The 26,246-nt window shown below is 42.6% G+C and overlaps 1 protein-coding gene across 3 annotated transcripts in view; it reads right to left on the reverse strand.

The window, feature by feature from the left end:
* Positions 1 to 26,246, reverse strand: part of CLNK (cytokine dependent hematopoietic cell linker) — a 159,861-nt gene that overhangs the window by 30,847 nt on the left and 102,768 nt on the right. For all 3 annotated transcript variants that reach the window (XM_019716570.2, XM_074321391.1, XM_019716571.2), the window contains exons 5-11: positions 25,641 to 25,678; positions 23,074 to 23,215; positions 21,753 to 21,859; positions 15,836 to 15,881; positions 4,445 to 4,470; positions 4,207 to 4,226; positions 2,983 to 3,093 (exon numbers count right to left, since the gene is read on the reverse strand). In XM_019716570.2, coding sequence (XP_019572129.2) covers positions 2,983 to 3,093; positions 4,207 to 4,226; positions 4,445 to 4,470; positions 15,836 to 15,881; positions 21,753 to 21,859; positions 23,074 to 23,215; positions 25,641 to 25,678 — 490 coding nt within the window. The remainder of the gene's footprint in view (positions 1 to 2,982; positions 3,094 to 4,206; positions 4,227 to 4,444; positions 4,471 to 15,835; positions 15,882 to 21,752; positions 21,860 to 23,073; positions 23,216 to 25,640; positions 25,679 to 26,246) is intronic.

Raw genomic sequence — 26,246 nt, forward strand, 5'->3', positions numbered from 1 at the left:
TCACACCTAATAATGATTAAATAAAGGTGAACTATAATGGCAGAAGCCCTAGAAGTACAAAATGCGAACTTCTGAAGACTCCAAAACCTCTGCTAGACAGCTGCACAATAGACGGGCATGACCCAGCCTGTCTGGAGGGACCGACCTGTTTCAAGGAAGCATTGTTTCAGACCTCAGAGCATGGGCGCAGATAGGGAAGGCCCGGGGACCTTCCTTCAGGCGTTAGTGGCAGACATGTTCCTAGAACCCTGTTCCCTCTGGCCTCTCAGCCCTGGCTGCCCAGCAGCTTGACCTGGGAATGCCGCGTCTCACCTCTCAGCATTTAAAACAGATACTGGGGAATAATACTGTGGGGACAGAGTCCCAGAAAGTAGTTTCCAGGCTCTCGGCCTCACATAGAAAGGTGCTGGCTCAGGTAGTAAATGGCCATCAACTGTGATTGCATGGCCATCAGCTGTGGCTAGTTGGCCGTCAGCTGTAACCAGTGAGCCATTGGCCACTAATATAACTGCTGTGGCCACGCTAGCAGGGAGAGAAAAAAATGGGGGCTAGCAAGAAGATGGTGGCTGGGCTGGCAAGCGCGGATTGCAGTTAGGATGGTGGGTTGTGGACAGTGTGGATCCAGCCTCCAGTGGGAGTATAGTGCCACCGGCGAGAATATACTAGTATGACTCCCCCATCTATGGCTCCGTGGGTGTTCCTTTTTGGCCTCACCATATCCTGCGTTCTTATGAGGGGAGCGGGAGCAGAGACCCCGCAGGCCTCCCTGCATGACAAATGGCGCAGCGAGCAGGGTCTCCCGCACGACAAGTACTCTTTAAAAAGCTTTCCTGACTATCTTAATGTAAAGCCAGGATGAGACACTGCCCTAGCATTTATAGCTTCTATTCCCAGAAAAAATAGGGTTACGGGTGCCTAATTCCGATGGGTACAGGTGGGAGATGCGGTGTGTTTTTCTTTTCTTTCCTAGGCACTTGAGAACAATTACATACATACCTCCACACCACATTCTGTCACATGAGGATGGTTATTTTCTTTTTACAAATAAGGAAAACGGGTCTCAGAAGTGTTACTTTCTTATCCAGCCAAAAGCGGCTCAACTGGGACCCAGACCTGGGTCTGCTGGCTGCCAACATATTGTTCTTTCCAGCACGAAGCCACAGAAAGATAAAAGCCTCTTCTCCACTCTAAACAAACTCGTCACCTTGGACATCTTACCCTTCCCATTTCCTACCTCCTCACTTTTCTGAATTTTGATCTATTCTTAACATATTAGCCTACGTGCTCAGGAGTTTTACGGGGGATGCATTTTCATTTCTAATTCAGATGACACCACTTTGTGGGTTTGATGGTCTGTTATGGTTGGTGCCTTTTAGTCTCTCAGTCTTTGAAAATTTGGTGACTCCTAGTCTGGCTCGGCCCTTAGGAAGCTGCAGAAGGAAATATGTATTTATCCTATTTATCAAACTTCTATGTGCCAGGCAATATGCATACTGACATGAGGCAGCCCCTCCTTTTGGGGTGGAAGGGGCAGACTTGTATCCAAATGTATTATGTGAGATGGCAAAGGCACCGATAGAAAAGGGCTCAGGGTAATAAAAATGCAATAAACCTTGGTTAGAAACACATGCTGGATAGGCACTGTTAAGTGCTTCACAGGAATCACCTTATTTAATTCTCACTTTAGCCCACGAGGTAGGACGCAGCTGCTATTACCATCCTTACTCTACTGCTGAGACAAACCTTGGGCTCACAGAAGGTTAGTAATTTGCCCAGAGGCTGGGTTTCTCAACCTTTGTACTATAGATCTTTTAGGCCACATTATTCTTTGTTGGGGGGCCATCCTGTGCTGTAGGGTGGTTAGCAGCAACTCTGGCCTCTCCCCACTAGAAGCCGGTGGCATCTCCCCCCCACAAAGTTGTCACAGCCAGAATGTCTCAAGACACTGCTAACTCCCCTGGGGGCAAAGTCGCCCCAGTTGAAGACCCCTGCCCCAAGTCTGCCAGTTCATAAGAAGGAGAACCTAAACTTCAAGCTGGGCACATTGAACAGAGACATGGCAGGAGGAGAGAGCAGGGCGGGGGATGGGGGGTGGGGTTGCAGCCTGGAAGACCCATGTTGTTTGGGGCTGTGGAGGTCAGAAAGTTGAGGAGACATTCACCAGAAAATCAAGAGGGAGAAATGGCGTTCTAACATCTGTCAGAATCAGTGAGGAATGGATTTTCCGTAGAAGCTCAAGATACGCCTGATATGCTAGAGTGTTTGTATCCGTGAGAAAGGATTACTAACTAAATAATGTCTTGTGCCCCAACCTGCTGACTGAATGAAGCCTACAGTAAGAAAACATCATTCATTCTTTGTAATAGGAATGAGAGGAAAACGCTAATCTCTATTCTGACTTCTAAAATAAGGCAATTCAAACACTCTTGGGGAAAAATAATATGCACTTTCATGTTTGTCACATTTTGTCATTGGAGCTGGCTGCTAAATGCTCAGTATGTTTGGGAGTAGGGCTCCGTCATCAGCACTTAATAACAGAGGGTTGGTTTTGTAATATTTATTTGTCAAAAAGGCAATAATGGTTTTTGACAAATCGGTTTTCATGTGTGGTTATATTCCTCCAGCCTGGGTGATGCGAAGCTGGGGACCGATATTAGCCCTTGAATCGTCTGAACTACCTTTTGGTTTTTACATAAAAAGTCCAGATTCCATTCTGTCATTTAATATTTTTCTTTAATAACTAATTCAGGTCTCAAGTGAGCCATGCTTTCAATAACTCATTTTACTACAAAGAAGCTGTATTTTCCAGAAAGACTCAAACTGCAAGTTTCTAAGACTATTTTCCCTCGAGGTATAATGGCCTCTTCCTTGCATCATTAGGGAATCTGTTCTGAGAGGTGACAGGTTGGGGTGTCCTCGCCACCCTTCCCAGCCCACCACCTTCCCTGGTTGTTTCATGAGCAGCAATAGCACATCTCTTACCTGGCGCCTCTCTGCACTTCGGGAAAGGTGTGCCTTTGCGGGGAGGCTGGCCTGCTGCTCTCCGGCTCGGGGGGCAAGGGCTGGTACTTCTTTGGAAGAGAGGCAGGTGGCCTGTGTGAAGAGTCACAGGGAGACATGGAGAAGGTTTGCTGCACAGGTGGCCCCTCAGGCCCAGAATTAACACAGCCCGGCCCTCAGTGACCCCAGCTTTGGGTTGGAAATGTCAGTTTTTGGGTGTCGATACTTTGTAGGTCTGCCCGATCCGTTTCAGGCAGCCTCGAATGTCAGAGGAGTCATTTTTCTAAGGCACCTAAATGTACTTCCTTGCAACGTGCTCTCTGGTTTGGTTCTGTTTTCTGACATACTTTTCTCCAGGGTGTCTTTGGTTCCTCAATGTGCCCCCTGTTGGAGTTTTAGGAGTGCCTGGGGACAAAATATAACAGCCTTCATTTATCCCAGACTGGAAGACCTGAGCTGTTTAAACTCCACCAAGAAACAGGAAAATGTTTGAAAGTCAATGAATGCCTCACTCACCCACTTCTTCACCATTCACTCATTTATAAAGTGTATCAGGCACTAGTGGTAGATACTGGAGATGCAGAGAGGAAAAAGACACAGTCCTTGGCTCAAATACTTCCCTCTAGGAGGGCAGCGAGAGCAGCGATGAGAAGATTCCCAGCGAGGGTAGTGAGTGCTGTGACGGAAGTACTCACAGGGCCCCAGCGTGGCCAACTCACTCAGACTAAGAAATCAGTCTGTTGCTCCCATCTCTCTCTCTCTCTCTCTCTCTCTCTCTCTCTCTCTCTCTCTCTCTATATATATATATATATATATATATATATATATATATATATTTGTATGTGTATGTGCTTATATAAGTGTGTCCTTTATAAGTCCCTTGGCAGCATTTCCCAGTGCCAGTCCTAGCTGGAAGATTTTTGTGCAAGAAGGAAGAGAAACCGAAAGGAACAGGGAAATAATGCCTGGATCCCAAAATGCTGCATCAAGGTCTATTGAACAGACGACTGTGAATGAATGAATGAGTAAATGGATGAATGAAGGCCTGTTTAATCTTGTTCATTGGCCAACTCAGATTAATTTTTCAATGTCAAATTTTTGATTCTCTCTCTCTTTTTTTTTTTTTTTTTAAAAATTCTGGAGCTTTTCAAATTCTGGAACTAATTAACTACAGAGCAAAACAAAATATTATTTCAAGTGTCTTACCGAGGAGTTGGTAAAGGAGTCTGTAAAAGCAAAGAGAATCAGAAATTAAATTTATTGTTCTTTGAGCAGAGCTAATGGTTAACATTTTCTTGGTTTACAAGCAGAAATTACAAATCCCAACCAAACTTCCAGGAGATATTATATTTTTCAAGATATATCTAAGCCTTCACACTGTCCACATTCCTATGCTTCTAAAATAAGGAGTAGGTAATAAATGCGTTTTAATAATTCCTCTTACCTTTTTTCCTTTGGTGGGTTTGTTTCCTAAAACACAAGAGGGAACAGCAGTGAGTTTATGGAAAATATCACCAATTTATTTTTACATATGTTCGAATGGAAATCATTTGAATAATGTTAATGTCAATTAACACTTGTTAATATCTAATTAAGTACCTGCCACCAAGCTAAATACTTTAGTTACTGATCTCATTCAATCCTCACCTTTGTTCTGGTAATGAAGAAACTGAGGCATGGGGAGATCAAATGGCTTCCAGCTACCCAGGTGTAAATGGCTGAACAAGATTTCATGGTCTGCTCCTAATTCCTATAATCCCCTCTTACCCACCAATTCTTCATTAGAATTAGCATTCTTTTATATACAGTCATCTCATTAATTCAAGTTCTGGCCAAACACCTAACTGGACATTTCTAAGCAGAGGGAAATAGCATTATAATATTTTCCAGACAGAAGGGTTTTCGAAGACCCCAGAATATAACTCCTTTATTTTATAGATGACAAAACTAAGGACAAACTAGGTAGAACAATTGCTCAAGACTACCCAACACTAGAAAAATCGGAATGAGGCCAGGAAAAGATTTTCCTGACTTCTAGGTAGTTTTATTTTCACAATTCAATAGAAGTCGGACAATCATTGATATGCTGCTCTGAACTAAGCATAATGCCAGGTACTGCGGAGAAAAGACAAATACGACACGATCCTTCCCCTTAAGTGGCCACCGTTATTCTGTCTACAGGCCAAGTTCTAGGTCCTGGGGACAGATTGGGAAGGTGAGAGACACGGTCTCTGTTGCCACAGGTTTATACCTAAGTAGGCAGGCAGGCATTGGACACATTATTTAAAATGTGATGAGAATTTCAAGGAGAGAAGAGCATGGTACGAAAGGAATATACAGGAGACTTAAGTTTGGGGTGTCAGAAAAAGCCTCTTTGAGTAGGCAGTGCTTGCTTATCTATAAAAATGGGTGTGACGTTCATAAATGTTGCTTCATAGGGAGGCGTCAATGAGATAATGTTTGTCTCCTATTGCAGGAGACTTACACCTCAGCTGAGAACTGGCTGGGTGACTACACGCTGAGCCTCGTCTTCTTATTTGTGAGACAAAGTTGGACTAAATCGGTGGTTTTTCACTATGCTCTGAAGAGCCCCTTGGGCTCCCCCTGGGGACTCCTGAGGACTCTGGGGGCTGATTCTGGCTCATCACCCCATGTCATTGGGGGAGGGGGTCTCCACTTCATCTACTTCCCATTGGATCTCCTCTTAAGATTCTTTTTGGGGAAAGGGCCAGCTGGCCCAAAACAACACAATATAACCCAATCCAACCCAACCTAACCCAACACAATATATACTGGTCTGGATGATTTTTACAGGTCTTCCAGATCTGAAATAACTACTTCATTGAACAAAATTACCATTTTCCCTGTTCTGTTTTTGTTTTGGGAAACACTTTTTAAATAGCTAGGATGGACTTCTCTGATGATTTCAAATACTGATGGCAAACGGGAATTGTAAATGTTCTTGGCATCGTAAAAACACAAAATGTGACCCAGGATGGATTTCAACAACAGCAGCAATCTAGTTAATGCTACATCTTTGGCTATTTTAATGATATTACCAGAAAGCTTAGCCCACATGATGCGTTCTTAAGGCATGAAATTAGGAAACATAAAATTAACTTCTCTCATTGTATTGTGTATTGGCTTCATGCTCAGAGCTCCCTGGGGGCTGTCTGGCTGCTCATGCTGATGGCTTTCCCTGTGGAGCTAGATATTGGCTTTCCAAGACGGCTTCCTTCACAGCTACCACTACATCTATTGGGGATCAATTCAATTCACTGGAAAAAAAAATTCAATAAAGAGACGGAGTGTCTGGAATTCAATAGGAACATTCCATTTATTGTTGTAGAAATATCTATCTCATTTGCTTCAGTGACTATGAGTTTAGAAAAGGACATCTATCTTCCTTTTATTCATGGACTTATTATTGAGCACATAGCATGTGTCAGGCATAGATTCATTTTTAATATATTTGTTGATTCGGTTGTTGGGAAATATAATTCCACTCCCTCTGCCCCGAGAAAGCTGCTATTCACATGTCACTTATGTTTCAGTGGCAAGAGATAGAAAACAAACAAACAAAAGTATATGACGACAGGTGATGACAAGTTCTACAAAGAAAGATGAAACAGAGTGAGGAAGATAGAAGGGACATGGAGGTGAGAGATGGGGGGGCTACTTTTTTACAGATTCCCAGTGTCTCTGGATAGGTGTCTCTGGATAGGTGATGAGAACAGAGGAAAATGAGGGAGCACACCATGTGAATGTCTGGGCAAGAGTTTTCCTGACAGGAAACAGCAGGTGCAAAGGCCCTGAGGTGAGATGAGCACAGGGGAGGTGGTGGTGGAGGTGGGGAGTGCCCCAATCACACTGGTTTTGTGGGCTGTGGTAAGAACTGTGCCTTAACCATGCTGCGTCTTTTTGGTACGTGGTCCACGGGTCCTGTGTCTTCATTATAACGTAGGGTTTTCTCAGGCATCATTTAGTATTCCCCCCACTTGAAGATTTTGTGAGGCATTATCAGCAACAGCAGCAAAACTCCCGGAGGATTTCAGCTATGTCAGTATGCCTACTAGCAGTCATTTATGCCATCATGCTTCTCTGACGCATCGCTTAGAAATCCTACACACTAAGAGGTAGAGACGAATATCAGTGACTCCACAAGTGAGGAAACTGGACCAAACAGGTGAAGCAACAGGTGATGTCATACTATCCTATGGCTTTGATGATAATTCAGACAAAATCCAGCCAGATTTCTTTGTGGGGAGGGCTTGTTTAATAAAATAATAACCCCTCAGGTAGGTATTTGGGATAATGGAAGAGGATAAGATTGGAGCTGGGTTTCTTGAGTTTGAATCTTGATATGGGCAGGATCATAGCAGGTGCTCAATAAATACTTATGAAATAAACAAATGGATTGAGGAATGACTAAGTTTTCTCTTCTGGAAAAGTGAGGAATAGTTACTCATACTTCATGGGAATTCATGTGTGGAAGAAATGACTTCATGTCACGGCTTTTATTGCGTACCCACTGTTACTAGTGTTGTGTGATGGAAAATCAGAGGGAAAATGGCAATCTACCTTCCTGATGAAGTGCACAGATATTCTCAAATGCTATGGAAAGTTTCCTGTCTGTCACACAGCAAGACCCAAATATTTGTTCTTCCTGGCCATCTTGAAATTCAGTAAAGCCGTTCCACTAGGAGGAGGCTGGCATGCTTGCCATCTGGTGGCCGTATGTGTAATTACACCGTCTGACCACAGTGTCATGTGCTCTTCAGTCTGAGGCCAGATTTCACTTCAGCTGCAAAATTTATTGCTTCTTGGGAGGTCATGTAGTGAGGTGAGCCTAGCATGACTGTAGTATCTGTTGGACCCCGTTTGGCCATTACATCTATAACTTATTAGGATGAAACCACGACGAAGTTTTCAACCTCACAGGGGTCTGTGAAGTTAAAGCAAAACCTCCCGGAGAAGAAGAAAGTCTTGTGAGATCAGTTTCTGGTGTGTCGGAGCAGCTTGTACTGGCTTACAAGGCCTGACTGTTACATTTTAAGGAATTTTGAAATGCAGTCATTCAATACAGTCATTATTTGAAGAAAATTATATAAACGTACACGTGGGTTATATCAAAAACAAAGGTAACGCATGCTCAAAACTCGTGACTTCCTAATTCCACTGCCTCTTACTCTTGTCTTTGCTGCTGAAGTTATTTACCTCTGTTGTGTCTATGGTGGAAATACTATGAAATGGTGTATCTTCCCAACGTTGTGTTCAACAGTCATATTGGTGGCTTGAAGTCTGCCATGGTGGGAGTATTTATACCGTGGCAACTGGCAAATGCTACAAATCAGGGTTTGATTTATGGTTTTGCTGCTTGTCTAGACTCAAGAAAGTGATGCAGAAAATGTTAATTAAATTTGAAAAGCAAATGAAATTGAAAAGTGTGTTGTGTCTGTATATTGTGCTGTTCCGTTGTGAAAAGAGGAAAACTGAGGAAATGGGAGCTGCTCACCAGCATTTCGTGTTGTCAATGTTCTGATATTTTGGCTGTTCCCATAGGTGTGTAGTGGTATCTCATTGTTGTTTTCATTGGCATTTCCCGATGACCTATGCTGTGGAGACTCTTTTCATATGCTTATTTCCCATCTGTGTATCTTCTTTGGTGAGGTATCTGTTAAGGTCTTTGACACCCCCCCCCCTTTTTTTTAACAGGTTATATGTTTTCTTATGGTTGCGTTTTAAGAGTTCTTTACATATTTTGGACAAGAGTCCTTTATCAGATGTGTCTTTTGAAAATATTTCCTCCTAGTCTGTGGTTTGTCATCTAATCCACTTGATGTTGTTTTTCACAGAGCAGTTTTTATTTTAATGAAGTCCAGTATATCAGTTATTTCTTTCATGGATTGTATCTTTGGTGTTATATCTAAAATGTCATCACCACACCCAAGATCATCTAGGATTCCTCCTATGTTATCTTCTAGGAGTTTCATAGTTTAGATTTTTCGTTTAAGGCTATGTTCCATTTTGAGTTAATTTTTGGAAAGGCTATATAAGGTCTGTGCCTAGATTTATTTATTTTTGCATGTGAATGTCCAATTGTTCCAGCAGCATTTGTTGAAAAGACTCTCTTTGTTCCATTTATTGCCTTTACTTGTTTGTCAAAGATTACTGTGGGTCTATTCTGTTCCATTGATTTATTTGTCTATTCTTCCACTGCCGCTGTCTTTTTTTCTTTTTAATTTTATTGAGCAGTATTGGGGGTGACAGTGTGTTTCTCCAGGGCCCATCAGCTCCAAGTCATTGTTCATCAATCTAGTTGTGGAGGGCACAGCTCAGCTCTAAGTCTAGTTGTTGTTTTCAATCTTTAGTTGCAGGGGGTGCAGCCCACCATCCCATGAGGAATTGAACTGACAACCTTGTTGTTGAGAGCTCACGTTCTAACCAACTGAGCCATCTTGCCGCCACTGCCACTGTCTTGATTGTTACAGATTTATAGTGAGCTTTGAAGTTGAGAAGCATCAGTCCTCCAAAGCTGTTCCTACACATTGTTTTCAGAGATCCAGTCATTAAACATTTACCACTGATTGTGATATGTCTTTGGCGCGACTACTAATGAGATGACTGACTTAACACAAACTGTTTGGCCTCTCTGAGCTTTGCGTCCTCATCTGTGATTTAAATGGTTGAAAGAGTACATGTGGTCAGATACGAGAACTCATTTCCTGCTGGAAGGGACCATGGCGCAACAGAGCGGTCACAAGTGGGGTCCGTGTAGTCTTTCAAGTTGGGCTCTGATGTCACCTCTGTTACTTACTAACTTTGGACAAGTTATTTAAACATCTGAGCTTCAGTGTCCATCCATGTCTGTAAAATGCAAGTAACAAAGTGTAGCTCCTTGGATGGTCAGAATTAAATAAAACAATACTTCTTTTTCACTTAGCTACCATTCCATTTGTGTTAAATATATGCAATGCCCTTTAACTATGAAATATGATCATGAAAATCCACACTTTCAGACACAGACCATCAGTGTACTCTTCTGTAATTAGAGAAATAGACTCGGGACAAAATTGTATCAAACTTGGCCTCTGTCACCGTATTTATTATATCTAAGAGTTTTACGATATTGGAAAGGGAGCCATCGGGATTTTGTGTCCTGATGACTGATTATGGAAGAGTAATAAGCAACTTATGACCCAAGTGGCTAATGTATATTTGGCAAGGCCCATTTGAGAAAACTCTCCAAGTCTGTTGAACTTTCAGAAATTAATGCCAACAACAAATTGCTGACACCAGTCTTTGGGTTGAAAGGGGAGGATAAATTTAGGCAAAGTCAAGGATGTGGGAGGGGCCCACCTGCTTTAACAGCGCTTCTAGTACGGCCAGAAAGTATAATTTTTTGGATCCTGTACTGGAACGTGTCTCCAGCAGCTTCATGCTGGGGTTAGAGAGGTTCTGTGGGATAGAAACATCTTTCCAAAACAAGCTTGGGGACAGGACATGTCTTTTCCGCTGGCCTGGGTGTCTCAGGGAATGGAGGAAAGCTGGGTACTCAGGGTATACTGAAGGACTAAGACTGAAGGGGGATGAGACGGCAGTGGGGTGAACAGATTTGTGTGTATGAACCACATTCACGGATTCGCAAAATGCTACAGACCATTGCATCCCACTGTATTTCTACAGGTCGGCTCTTAAGGCCCAATGAGGGAATATGATTTGCCTAAATTTAAAAGCAGAGCAGAGACGAGGCCAGAGGCAACCCAGGCTACTTGACTCGCCCCTTCATAGGTCCCCACCTTATGGGACTGTGTGACTGAGGGCCATAGGCGTCTCTGGGTGGTCCTGTGACTCCCGGCAATGCTTATCTAACACGCTATTAAAATGAGCTACGTTTCAGAGTTAATTTAATAAATATCTACTATGCATTCACCAAGTGCTGGACGTAGTGCTGTGCATTTGCTGTAGGGAAAACAATGTCTAATAAACGGTGGTTTTGTGAATGAGTCTAGCCTATCTTAATATTTACCTGCAACAGATTTATTTTGTATGGTAAATACCAAGCTAGGTAGAGCATGAGATGATTTCAGCCTACAGAGAGGGTCAGGAAGACGTTCCAGTGTTGGGAGAATGGCAGATGGTAAAAGAGAAGGAGAAATTCTGGGAATCATTAATTCAATGTCCCTTTGCCGAGGTTCCACCATGTGTCAATACTGCTATAGATTTTTGTGTTTATCACCTTTAAAACAGACAAGTCCCTTGTGACGCAGGTGCTGTCACCTCCATTTTATAGAGATGGAAAGCTGAACTTGCAGACAGAAGAGACTTATAGATTTCATATTTGGAAAGGGATACAGTTGGGGTTTGAACCCAAGGCTCCTTGTTCCCAAGTCTAACATTCATATAACCACATTTTAGCCACATCCGAGCATCAGAAATAATGCTTAACTTCTCCCGAGGTCACCATCTCACACCTCACTCCAATGTCCCTTGCTCTGCAAAGGCTTCCTGCACTTTTTTGAATTCCCACACACTTAATATAGAGCTGCCCCGACTGTGGGCTCCCCATGGTCCAAGGTCCTATGTGACTCAGTGTCCTGGCACAAAGTTATTTTAAACTTAAAAATGTGTAAAGTGACTTTCTACCCTGGCAGTTATCATACAGTGTTGTAACTGCCTTGTTTTTAACTCTATTTGTGGCTACTTTAGATTTCTCTGTTGGAAAACGTATTTGCTATACCAAGTAGCTACCAGATGCCTTTCCTTTTCTGTGAGCTTTATTATTTTCTCTGTGTAGTGGCGAAACAAAATACTGCCCTGTAGTCTCATTAACGAGTGATTTCACGAAATTTATAACATTAACTTTGAACTGAATACTGATTGTATCAATACCTCTGTTGCTTTTGAGCCCTGGGTTGTGTTGCGAATAAATTTGAATCTAAAATGGTAGGCGAGTAACCTTAAATTTATTTCTGATCATCTCTGTGGCCTCAGGCTTGTTATTTGTGTTAGGGATATAATGTGTAAGATGCCAAATTCCATCATTTGAAAGATGTTTTGTGTTGCCTTTTTCTGCCACTAGGGGGCAGTATCACCCATCAATTCATGTCTTCTGAACCTTTCCTCCTGCAGATGAGTGAGCTATCAGAGACTAGGAGAAGGAGTTAGCAGAATAAATTTGAGATACTAGCACACACCGTAAAACTCTGGAAACATTGCCATTGTTGACCAAACACTGGGTTCTTGGGTCTGACGATTTGCTTGGTGACCTTGAGCAAGCCACTTCTCTTGCTAGACCTTGCATAAACTGAGGGAGGGAGTTGAACGAGTGAAATTTAATGTCATCTCTGATTCTAATTTCCTTGGCATCTAAATTCATCAAAAAAGCCTACTAGTAGAAAGGTCTTTTGATGGCATTATGAGGAATTCTGTTTTGCTTCTTTTCAACCGAGCTTGTGTTTCTGGATGTACATGTTCAGTCACTCTGTATAATTCTCTTTTTTCTTGGATAGTTCGTTGTATTCCATTATAAATTCATTCTTGTATATCGTATGCTTGTCACTTCAGAGGAAATTGGTTTAGAGTTTGTGCTTGGTTTACGGCAAAGAGAAATTCATTTTAGCCCCCTTATTCTCAGCATTAAGAAGATAAGCCTCACTACATTTGAATATTATAGCTATTCTATCTGAAAAGACGATTTCTCCTGAATCTGTGGTTAATGCTAATGGTTCATCACAAACAAGTTATACTACTCATATACTTTGCCCCCAAGTAAAACTTTTATTCATTTTTAGGAATGAAAATAAAGTCAAGCTTCAGGGAAGATAAGTTCTTGAAATCTGATGGTTTTCAGATAATGTCAGAATATGATTACAAGAAAAATGACATGAAATGTACATTAACATAAATCTATAACTGCTCAACTTGATGAAAAATACCACCATAAAATTCTGCCATTACTGAACCACCCAATATGTTTTTCTATGACATTTTGTGAGAATGAATAAATTATCTGAGAATCTGTTTGCATCAAAAACACAGAAGTTTGTAATAAACACATAAATCATTTAAACATTTTTCAGCAAGATGCCTGATCCTAAAAACGGGGGCATTCATATTAATTTCCCCCCTTTCAACTTCTTTTCTGTATAGTACCTTAGAGATCTGGGTGGTAATGGAAAACCATCAATTATGGAAGTGTAGGAAGATGTAAAGAAAATAATTCTTACTGAAATTTTCCATACAAACTCCCCCTTCCCCTACAAGCCTAAACATCTATGAGCCTTGCTTTCACTGAGGTCCCCTCTGTAGTTATGGCCTCAGTTTACACTGAGGTCTACTTTTAAAAAATAGTCATATTTTGTAGCCATGGAACCCATATATCAGCCAACAACCCCTATAAAATTGACAGCACTAACTCTGAAAAATAGGTCTTTGTTGCTCCCCTTGAGGAGTTGGTTTGCTTTTTTGGTTATGGGCAATGAATATCGCATAAAGAAGCATGGTCCCCTTTTTGCTTAGACTACTGGGAAGCTCAGAGGCAAATTAATATCTTAATTTTAATAGCATGTAGTGATGTGTGCCTGAGGATCTTGAATCTTTGTCATATAGTCTATCTAGATTTTTTCCTGTGATTATTTTAATTTTCTTCTATTTTACTATGCAATATTTTGTGAACTACTCCTGTATCTTTGTGAGATGAAATGTGGTATATATAAATATATGGATGGATAATTGTGATATTGTGATTTATAATAAGAAATATATGTGTATATTTGGTCTTTGTCCCTGTTTCTGGCACAGAACTCTCTTAAATCCCTAGGAATTTCTTAAGTGAAGAGAGCAATAAAGGTGTCTTTTGTTATGTTAATAAGGCGAGTTTTAGAGCACACCTAAGGTTGGGGGTTGCTTGCTTGTGGAGCCACCCAGGTGATTAGAAGGTTGGAACTTTCAGTCCACCCGCTGGTGGTGAAAGGGAACCCCCCCACCCCAAACACACATTGAAATTGGGATCGGAACTGTCTTAATAGTTTAACAGACATATCAATAGGTAGAATAATAGCCAAAGAAGCTCCTGCAATCAAAGAAGTAAAGGTGGATGCCTACAGTGAACTGTAAAATAAAAGGGGAATTACGAAGTCCATTTCCTGTCTGGTTTCCTCCCAGAACGCATTTCTCAGGGAACACCTATGAGCGTCCTATTATGACCTAGGACATTTGTAGATCACACGATTGTGGTCTGGTCTGGCATCTCTCTGTCAAAAGGCATGAAAATACTTTCCCTACGTAATTCATCTGGTGTTTCTAAGGGGTAAAGTACATCAGTTAACGGAGAAGAACTCTCAACCAAGTGCTGTGTACGTTAGTCATTGCTACTTTTAAGGACTAAAGAAGCACTGATATGAAAGCTCCCCTGCTTTTGGGGGGTTTAGGAATGGGCTGGACGGAAGATAGGGGTGTGTGAAGCTACGCAGGACGGAGAGGACAGATGCACTAGGGAACACTATTGTTTCTAGCTTGCAGCATCCTTCTTGCCTTCACTAATGCGACTGAATTGAATAGTCATAAGAGCCCTGCTCACTTCAAATTTTAAAGAGGAAATATGACTCAGATGGGGTAGGTGACTTACTTAAGGTCACACAGCTAGGGAATGGCAGAGCTTGGGTTTTAGCTACTCTCATTGCTCTTTCCACTGTGTTTCCTGTTGTGGATGTCTTTTCTTTGCTTTTCCAGCCCCACCCTCCTCCCCATCCCACTCTCCAATCTGGGGGACCCACCAGTATGGATCACATATGGACTGTCCTGTCCTCCGGTTTCTGGTTGGATGCAGCCATTGGCACATCCCAGGAGGAGATCAGAGGGAGTTGGGCGTATATTCCTGTGGCTTCTACCTTGTGAGGTCCACTTGGGCTGGTGGTGACCCTCGGCCAATGGTCACTGCTCCTCTGAAGGTGGTGAGCTTCTTCTGGTTTTCAGCAACTGTCCCCTCATCGCTTTGTGCCCAGGGGGTCCTAGAACCACTGCTTTTATCTCCAGTTCTGACCATCGCTTCTTCCCCTGCTCCCCACAGTCCTTAGTAAATGGTTCCTTTGTGAATAAATTTCCTTAAATTATCCTAATTGAAATGTGACATCTGTTCCTGTTAGGACTCTAACTGTTACACTTTCCCATTAAAGAAAATGCAGTGCTAGTAATATGTTATAGGATTAGCATTAGGAACATTAAAGGTGATTTTGATATATTTATATTATTGGGACATGTAAATCATAGGATTGCCATCTTTTCCAAATTCACATTGAAAGAGAAGATGGGGGCACAGGGGAAAATAATGAGAGAAGCGATAATGGATACGATCCAATTAAATTTCTTTGGCTGTCCTCTGTTTGTGCTTCTAGCACCACTAAAATTGATTGTTTCCTTTCTGCCTCCTACCTGTATCCTCATCTCCAAATTGAGTTGCTTTGCCTAAAGCTTTAAAATCTGTTTTCATATTAATTAATCAACATGTTAAAATTAGATTTCTATATTTTTGTGATTTTACTGGGGGTACGCATAGAGAAATAACTTAGTTATACATTTAATGCAATCCATGTTTTAGAACAATTTCCTTTCGAAATTGCACAACACAGAATGAGTTTTTACAATCAATTTCTTCATTAATAAGGTAAGGTGATAAAAAGGCGTAAGATATGTGAGAGTCTTTCTAAAATTAGTTATTTCGCAAAGGATAATTCAGTGTATCACTTTGTTTAAGAAAATCTGTGACCACAAACAAAAATGCAAGAAGATTTTGGAAGCAAAGAGTTATATGTCACACTTTGTGACTTGACTTTACCTTTAATGGGTGGGCTTCTGATGTCCTTTGGCATGGATTTGTCCACCTGTAGAAGATAATGGGGCACCATTATCTCTTAAACTGTGACTTAAAATATGATACCATCTAATGTCCTACTACTCTGTATGGTTAGATTCTGAAGATAAAGGTGTAAGTCCCCTGGTCTCATCATTATTAGAAATCACCAGATGTGTATGTTTGGCAATTAGTATGTGTAAATATGTGTGCTGCTGTGCCAGTGACAAGAGTGGTGGCCTTGGGTGTATTGGGCAGAAAAAGACTTGGGTTTGAGATCCCATCCTGTCTCTTGTTGCTGTGTAACTTTGCAAAGGCATTTAGCATATTACGAGCCTTAGATTTTTCATCTTTACAATACGTAAAATGCCTAATCAATTCACCTCACTGAGTTACTATGAAGATCAATAGACAGGGCCGGCCCGGTAGCTCAGGCGGTTAGAGCTCTGTGTGCCTAACCCCGAAGGCTGCTGGTTCGATTCCCACATGGGCCAGTGGGCTCTCAACCACAAGGTTGCCGGTTCAACTCCTCGAGTCTGGCAAGGGATGGTGGGCAGTGCCCCCTGCAACTAAGATTGAACACGGCACCTTGAACTGAGCTGCCTCCCGGATGGCTCAGTTGGTTGGAGCACATCCTCTCAACCACAAGGTTGCGGGTTCGATTCCCGCATGGGATGGTGGGCAGTGCCCCCTGCAACTAAGATTGAACACGGCACCTTGAGCTGAGCTGCCTCCCAGATGGCTCAGTTGGTTGGAGCACATCCTCTCAACCACAAGGTTGCGGGTTCGATTCCCGCATGGGATGGTGGGCTGTGCCCCCTGCAACTAACAACGGCAACTGGACCTGGAGCTGAGCTGAGCCCTCCACAACTAAGACTGAAAGGACAACAACTTGAAGCTGAACGACACCCTCCACAACTAAGATTGAAAGGACAACAACTTGACTTGGAAAAAAAAAGTCCTGGAAGTACACACTGTTCCCCAATAAAGTCCTGTTCCCTAAAAAAAAAAAAAAAAAAAGATCAATAGACATGATCAAGAACCCCGAAAGCCATCGATCAGGCAGATCAGAGTGTGGCCTCGCTGGGTTGGGTTGGGATTTCACCTCCATCACGGGCCGGCTGTGAGACGCTGCAGGCCACTTAGCCCTTAGAGCCTCAGTTTCTTCATCTGTGAAACGGAGGTAACAAAAGTACTGATCCCTCATGGGGGAGGGAGGATTACCCGAGACATACCACACAAATGTGCCTTGGAGAGCAGTGGAGTGGCACAACGTAAGCTAAATAATGGTTAGCGGTCATTATTAATGTTATTAAAGACACTGGGGAACTATCAAGGGGGCACAATTGCAAGATATGAGGGGGGAGATGAACATGTCACAATGGTGCCCAAAGCCTTTGAAAGCCTTTAACCTCCATCAGTATCAGGGTCTATGATGGTCCATTTTATGTGTCAACTTGACAGGGCCACAGGGGGCCCAGTAGTTGATTAAACATTAATTCGGGGTGTGTCTGTGAGGGTGCTTCCAGATGAATCAGCATTTGAATCAGAAGACAGAGGAGAGCACGATGCCCTCCCCAAGGTGGGGGGTCATCATCCAATCCACCCAGGGGTGGAAAGCACACAGCCGAGGAAAGGATTTGATCTCTCTGCCTGACTGAACTGGGACTTGGGTCTTCTGCCCTCCACTGAGATTTACATCATCGGCTTTGGTTCTCAGACCTTTGGGCTCAGACTGGCCCTTCCACCACTGGCTTTCCTGGGTCCCCCGCTCTCGGTTGGCAGACTGTGGGACTTAGCTTCTATAATCACTGTTTTATTTACATGTATATATGGCGTGTACATATGTATAGGTCTAACCTATCTCCTATGTTGCTAGAGACCCCTGATTAGGATGGGGAATTACTGTTACTCTGTAATGGCTCCCAGCTGAGGTGGCTAAGGGGGATGTGTAGAGGGGGTCATTGAACCCCGTTACCTCTTATCTTCTGAAGTTCAATGTCCACCTCTTTTCCTCTGTGGAACATTGAGCCACAGTATTTATGTCTGGAAAGAGTGTGACTCAGCTGCTGGTCAGTCTGGCCAGGAGGTGAGTGTGGTTCTGACTTTGTCGTTGCTATGGCTTCTTTCATTGCACTGTCAGCTTCCAGTTCCTCCAGGGTGACCCTGCGGGGTCTGGGTGTGCTGGACAGTTTTTTCAGTGTTCTTGCTGCACCCTCAGCTTTCTGCCTTCCCTCTGTGCCTGCCCCGCAGAGGGGGTCTCTCTCCATGCGCTTGCCCATGCCCCATCGCTAGCCTGGTCCCGGAAGCAGAGTTCTCTCTCATCCCTGTGTTTGGTGGGTCTTTTGCATGAGAGGGTTTCTTTGCCTCTCCCCAGCGGTAGGTGCCCTCTGAGGGTGTGAATATAAGATCCTGGGACAATGGACCTTCCTGCACCTCCCCTGGGCCACTCCCATTTGCTATCAAATAAATATGTATTAGTGTCTACTGTATACCTGTAACAATGCTGGATTATGAGGGAACAAAGAGGAATAAGAGCTTGGAGGACTCACACATGCTCAGAGGCCCGAGTTTACAACTTATTACAACACATGATGACACAGTTTTAATTTACACACAGGCTTCTCAATTTCGGCACTATTGAGAGTTGGGGCCAGATAACTCTTTGCAGGGGGGCTGCCTGTGCACTGTGGTATGTGTGGTGGCATCCTTGTCCCCCATGCACTAGATGTCAGTAGTACTCCTCCCCTCAGTCCTGACAACCGAAAATGCCTCCAGACATGGCCAAATGTCCCCTACGGCAAAATCCTCCCCCGATGAGAACCACTGATTAGGATGCCATGTGTTACTAGTGTCACACTGCTTTGCACGGCTTCCTTCAGAAGTCTTCTCAAAAGCCTCCGGCTGAGCTAAGGAATGGAGCTCGGTGCTCTCTCTGTACCCTGGGCACACCTGTCTGAGCACTTCCTGTTACACTGAAACTGCCAGGCTGGGCCTCATCCATTACTGTGGGCCCGGCTCCTCTTTTCTATCCACTGCTGAGCACGGTGCTTGGTATACAGTAAGTGCTCAATACATGGAAAAATGGGCCGTGCATTAAGACAGTGGGAACCAACCAGATAAAAACTGGCCTCTGTAAGGTTTACTGAAAATCCATTTCACAGATAGTTTGATCTCAACATAAACGCACAGAACTAATAAGAATTTACTCCTGAGAATAAGGTTAGAGTGAAAAATATAATCTGCTTACCATAAAAAGTTGGTTATTCAAACATTGATTATGAAAGTAAGACTCCCTCTTTATCTGAATTGAGGCCCACTCCTTATTTAATTTATAAGACAATTTCCCTGCTGGCCAAAATTGTGCTCTTGCCTCTCATATTCTTTTTCTCACATGATTTCACTTGACTTAATATGTTAAGATTACAGTTCCACTGGCAAAGTGGTCTAGCTAGAGGAAGAAATTTTTTTTTTTTTTTGTAACAAAAGTTACAAAGATAACATGGAGGAATATAAAATAATAAGAATGGAGGTTTAAATTCTGGCATAGTTATTTTAAAAACTCAAATGAGAATTATGTTACACTTCCTATGAAAGTTAACTTACACATAAAGGGGGGTTAATCAGTGATTTTTAAGGAAAGGAAAGTTCAACTTTTTAGGTCAGTATTCTCTGCTCCTTTATAACCAGGGCAGAACTTGTGTCCTCAGCTGCTGATCCAATTGCTCTAAAATTCTGACTGTTCCCTGGATATGAGTTATGTTCTGGTGAGGAGTGCCCTGAAATCTCCTCGTCCCTGTCACACAGCCCCCTGTGGGGCTGTCCCAGTTGCCGATCTTGGTGATGGTAGCAGATATTCACATGAGAAGTTTGAAGGATTGAAAAAGGGTTCCAGGTACTCGACTAGAAGTCAGACTGGGGAAAGACTGGGTCTCTTTTCCTATTAAACAGCTATTCCTATTTCCCGACTTAGAATGACCGAGAATTTGTTTGGTTCATTTCATCCATTTCACCGGTAGATATTGAGAACCTCTTATGTAAGAGCACCCTGCTAGGTGCTGGGACTAAAAGAGTCCTCCTCCCCCGGGACATGTCCTCTATCGATGGTGGCTTTGTGCCAGGCACAGTACATATTATCATAACAGCTACGAGATTTTAGAGCTAAGGCAATAAGGCCTCAGAGAAGGTAAGCAGCTGGCCCCAAGGGACAGCGCTCACAAGATGGAGCTGGTAACACGGGGATTCGAATGCTCATCTTGCAAGGTTATTTTAAGGATTAAATGTCATTCATTCATTCTAGTCTCTACTCAGAAAAACCTTCCCTGACTTCTCTTACCCTGCTTGTATTATTGCTTGACATATTATTTATCTATCTTTTATTTACTTATTTATCACCATCTCCTCCCACTAGTATGTACGTTTCATGGGAGCAGGGACTATAATTGTGACTGGTCCATGGCAGGCATTCGACGCTACATGTTTTTTGAATGAATTTGTTGAGTGAATGATTAAAATGTTTAGCTTGGTGCCTGTGTAAAGAGGAAGTGTTCAATATTTCATCTCTCATCTTGCTCTCCTAATCTCTATGGGATGTGTTCTGTGTAAATGACATTGTTTGGTAAAATTTATAGTTTCCTTTTCTTACCAGTATTAGCAGAAACCCTCAAGTTTAATAGATAAACAATGTGAAAAAATAATGCACAAGGAAGAACGTGCTATAAATATTCAAAAGCCTGCTCACACTCACTAACAAATATGGTACAAATTAAAAAGGACAGTGAAATCACTTTAAAAAAATGATTAAAAAAAGTAATAGTTTTGGTTCTGTGAGGTGCACTCTCCCCTATAGGGCTTTCTGGGCAAATAAACTGAAATAATTTCTGAGGAAAGAAACTTCTCGATATGTGCCAGAAGCCTTTAAAATGTTTTCACTTGATGTAAAGTACAGCCTAGAGAATAGAGTCAATAATATTCTAATAACTGTATAGTGCCAGGTGCGTACTCGACTAATTGGGGGGATCACTGCATAAATTATATAACTGTCTAACCACTTTACTGTACACCTAAAACTAATATAAAATAATGAAAAGAGGAAAAATGTTTTCACTCAATGGTTAAGTCAAATAATTAAAAATTCCATAATGGGGTATGATATATTTATAAAGTTTATGCTTATTCATGCTTATCACATGGAGAATTGTTTTATAACCAGAATATAACGTGAAAAGAAAACCAGGTATACAATACAGCCAGAACTCCCTTGTATGAAATATATCTGCTTAGGAAATACTGACAGGAAATGCACTAACCCCAGGGGTCATTGATTTGTATTTTATGCATTTATGCATGAAGAAAATAAAACATTAGCAAAAGTGTTATTAAAAATAAAATTCTATATATGTGTTTAGAGCATTTGCATTTACAAGACAGCTTCATAAGATTATCTTTGTAGTCTCTAGACAGCCTTCGAAGGAAGCATGGCAGGGATTTTTATTTCTGTTTTGTCGATGAGGTCACAGACAGACTCAGAGAGGTTGTGTGACTTACTTATTACCAACCAGCTAGGAGTTGCCAATGTTGAGTCTAGACTCTGGGCCAAATCGTATGTTATCAAAATTATCTGAGTTTGAATTCTGCCTGTGGAGAAGATTGGGATGAGCTTTGGATGAGACGCATGTGAAAGCCTGATGCTCACAGAAAATCCTCAGTAAATGCTGGTTCTCCTTTCTCTTCCACAGGAGCACGGTCCCACCAGTGGTATGTGTCTGCCCCCCCTGCACCTCACTGAGCTTGACCGGCTCATTACCTAACAAGGTGCCTCGGGAATGAGAGGTGGGCCAGCTCCTGGCTGATAGGAAGTGTCCCACACCTGTTTGGTTCACAAGGTCAAACCTTTACTCACTTCTTCCAGCCTCATGCACGTGTTCCAGGTTGGCCTCTCCTTGGGGATAGAAGTCTTGGCATTGAAGGAAAGGGGAGGGTCCACTATAGCCGTGAAATAGCGCGTATCTGTGAAACGAGAAAAAATCGAAAGTCATACCTTCCATGGACTCAGCACATTACAATTTACCAAACATTTGCACGTCTGCAAACTCACTGAATCACCACAACAAAAGCATGAGGCACACAATTCTACTACCACTGCTCAGAGGAGGAGCCCGAGGCTTGAAGGGGAGACATCACTCCTCTTTGTCCACACACGACGTGAACGGCAACGTCTGAACTTGAACATGCTTTCTCGTCCACTGGGAAATTCTACTCATCCTTCAAGGCTTGGGCTGCGTCATGCCCTTTGAAAATCTTTCTAGATCCCTCCCACCCACACCCACCATTGTATGTTATACACGTAACATGTTCTATTATATTTATCTGTGGATCTTTCTGTTTCTGCCACTAGATTCTGCTCTGCCTGACAGCATGGATTATGCTTCGTTTATCTTTGTGTCCCTTGGTCAATCCTAATATGATAACTGGCACATGGTAGACACTCAGTAAATGCTCGCTGAGTGAATGCACAAAGGAATATCAACCTTCTTTACAAGGTGATTCTCTCCAAATGAACGTTGGTAGACTCATTTCAGTAGGCGAGGCCCTCAGAAGTCACACGTCTCCTGCTTTCTCTTACAGCAGTGTGCTGTGTCTGAGGTTCACAGAGCTTGCTGAAGCTGCTGATGTGCCCCAGTTAGAAAGAGGCAAAGGTGGGTGTGGACTTAGGTCTTCCTTACGCTTAAAAAGTTGAGCTTTGATGCCATGTTGTAGTACTACTCATATGCTGGCTCCCTGCAAAACGAATCAAGCGAGTTAAAAAGTCTTCCCCTTCACTCTGCTCCCTTCCATGCAAACCTTGGCTGAATGTTTTCCGTATCTCTGCCTGTCCACCCTCTGCCATGTTCACCCGTTATCCCTAGGACTTGGGAAGAGCGCCGTGATAAGAACAACCAACAGATGCAGAGCTCTGAATCTGTACCAAGTCTTCTGGTGGGAGCTCAACATACATCACACATGGCATCTTCAAAAGAACTCTGGAGTAAGTTCTGTTATTATGAACCTGATTTTCAGATAGGGAAAATGAGTTTTAGAGCCTTGTTCGAGGTCACACATCTGGAAAGCCATGGAGGCAGGACTTGAACCGAGAGTTATTTCATTCAGCGTCTGCAGCTTTAATTACGGTGCAATATTGCAGCAGGGGCGTGCATTTTCAGGTTCTAGACCCCAGCCTTTACCCGCATATTCAGATTCCTTTATCGGCCTGGCTGGTAGGATTTTCATTGATCGCCACGCCTCTGCCACAGGAAGCTCGGGGTCTTCGTAATGGTCATCCCTGTGGCCTTCTGCTCCATCCAGGGCTGCAGCGAAGTTCCTTTCCTAAGCAGGAGGGACCATTCGAGAGAGTCAAAGAAAGGCACAGTGATGATAAAAATTACAGACTACAGTGCTAGGTAGGGAGCGATATGTATTCTCCTAACTGGGAATTAAAGATTGAGGAGTCTGAGGTCCGGGGCAGTTACATTCTCACCATAGGCAGAATTCTAAAGATGTCTCCAAATGTTTCCATCCTTTGTCATTCAGTCAAATAATTCTCTAGGTGCCCTTGTGTAGGGACATTGCTGATGTAGTTAAGGTTGCTATTAGCAGCTCTTGAAATCAGGACATCATCCCGGATTACGTGAGCAGGCCCATGTAATCCTGTACGTCCTCAGAAGCAGAAAGGGGACCTATCTGTAGGTGACACGATCTTGTATATGGGACCTATTTGTAGGTGACATGGCAAGGAACCCACTAAAAAAAAACCTAAAACCCATTAGAACGAATAAACAATTTAGCAAGGTGGCAGGATACATGATCCCTATGCAAATCTCAGCTGTATTTCTATGCTATACCAGTAATGAGCTCTGAGTCTGAACGCTGGGAGTGGGTACCCATCCACAAGAGATGTAATCGTCATCATAGCGTAGAAGGGGAGAGCTTGGTGACTCAAAGGAAAGAGGTCTAGTCGTTGGGCACAAGGTTGGAGTAGGGCCATTTGCCTGGCCACATGGATGCTGTGCCCCCAACAACTGGGCCCTGCAGCCATGAAGCCCCGCCTCCCTGGTCTCAGGAGGAAAGCAGGGCTCAGGCTGGGAGTTCTTGGGTGGGAAACCAGGTGAGATTGGCTTGCTGGGAGGCAGCATGGAACCAGGATGGAGTCACCCCATCCTAGATCTTAACTGTGGACCCACTTTATGACCTTGGGGAGGTTACTGCACCTCCTTGACTCAGACGCTCAACCTGTAAGTTGGAGATGGCTAAGCCTATTTTACGTGGTTGTGTTCAGAGAGTCACTGAGTGAAATGTACATCAAGGTTCTACTTTGGCATCTGCCTGTGCTGTGCTCAGTATCCGTAGAGCAGAGTGCTGGGGCAAAGCAAAGCTGGTGGGAGGTGTCCCAGTTGACCTGGCAAAGGGGGGATGGGATGGTGGCCGTGCTGCTCTCCTTCAGAATTGCACACAAGTGAATTGTGAGCTGGAGCCACAGGCATGTGACTCCTTTGGGGACTTGACAGATGGACACTTGTGGCAAGGGCACCATTTACACACTGTTATGGCAACCACACAAGTGCAGACTCTTTGGGAAAGTCTCAGACTTACTGGAAGAACTGGAGATGTGACAACAGAGTTCTGTTTTCCTCTAGTAGCCTTTCTAGATTTCATGGGGGCAGGGCGTGTTAGGGACACCAGGAGGAGCAATAACCACCGTGCCCGGTCTGAGGAGAATCTACACCAGACACTGCGAACCTTGCTCCTAGGACTGAATATAAATATTTTAGTTTCTTTCATTCCAGAAAGAGAAAGAGATGGCGTTTTGTATTAATTATAACAAGTTACCTCTATTTTTCTGTTAACCTATCTACTATCCATCTCAGGGGTTCTTAACTAAAAGTCCAGTGTGTGTGTCCTGGGGTGAAGAGCCATAGCTCAATTAGATTCTTAAAGAAGTCTTTCAAACAGGAAAGAACCAGTGATATTACAGGCAGATTCTATCTATCTATCTATCTATCTATCTATCTATCTATCTATCTATCTATCTATCTATCTATCATCTAGACATCCAATCTATTCCATCTTCCATCCATAGATGTCAGTTAAAACTATTTAAATTATACAGATATACAATTTAACAATAAAAATATTTATAAACATTAGATATTTGAGTTCTGTTACAAATTTTCTTAAGTCATTGAAATTCTTTGTAAATATTAATGGCTTCATAATATGAATATATTATAATATATTCAACTATTTTTCTATTATTGAACAGCATGATTCCAGTGTGTTTCCACTTAAGATTTATTATTATAAAATATAAATGAGTATGTTTAAATATTAATTCAAATTTTAGGTTAGCTCCTTAGTTTAAATTCCAAACCATAAAATTATTGGGCCAAAGGAAATGGATATTTTTCTCTTGATTAGTTAATATTATGAAATTGCTTTCCAGAAAGTTTGTTCCACTTTAACATTTCACCACAAGCGTTAGGAAGTGCTTTTCTTATTGCACACTTGCAAGCACTGTATGTTGGAATTTTCACCTTATTCAATTTTTGCAATGAGCAGGTAAATTAATTTTTATCTCCATTTTATAGCTAAGGAATTGCGATACAGTTTTATACTCATGAATTGAAATACAATTTCCCCTGCCAGGAAATTATACCATTTGGGAAATTTTTTTCTTTGTTTTTAATTCACCAAGACCTTGAAAAAAGCCATTTGTTTTGTAAATATCAAAGCTGGAGAAAATAGGTTGACTTACGCAATCCAGGAGAGGCTCATTGATAGTCTGGTACTGGCCTGCCAACAAAAACAGAACAAAATGTTAATGCAAAACATTGAATTCAGCTGGGCCTCTGTTTTTCCCCAGAAATCGGATGCTCGTTTCAATTAATTTTTCTTGACTGAAATTGCTCAAAATGAAGTGCATATTTCTATACTTCTCTTTCTATCTGATGCCCTTTAAACCAGGAGCAGCGGCAAAGGACAAAGGACTAGGAAGGCTCACTCTTTCCCCAGCAGGTTAACATTCTCACCCTAAGAGGAACTTGTGAGAGGAGCCCTCCCCCCACCATCAATTGCACCTCGCCAGTCATGACTCAGCAGCATCTCACCCAATGGAGAGGTTTAAGTCCCCACCCCTCCCCTGCTTGTGGCCAATATACTGTATTTCAATTATCTGTCCATACGTTCTGTCCCTATGTCTGTCTCCTTGACTGTATGTAAGTATTTTGAAGGCAGGGACATTCCTCTATCATTATTCTATCCCACCTCCAGGCACGTGGCTCAGTATCCACCGGATGAGTGCTTGGTAGGTGTTTGTTGAGTGAATGTTGTTTAGTTGAAGCTTCTCAACATGTCTCTCCCT

Source organism: Rhinolophus sinicus, linkage group LG02 (genome assembly GCF_036562045.2).
Source record: "Rhinolophus sinicus isolate RSC01 linkage group LG02, ASM3656204v1, whole genome shotgun sequence".
Classification (NCBI taxonomy): Eukaryota; Metazoa; Chordata; class Mammalia; order Chiroptera; family Rhinolophidae; genus Rhinolophus; species Rhinolophus sinicus.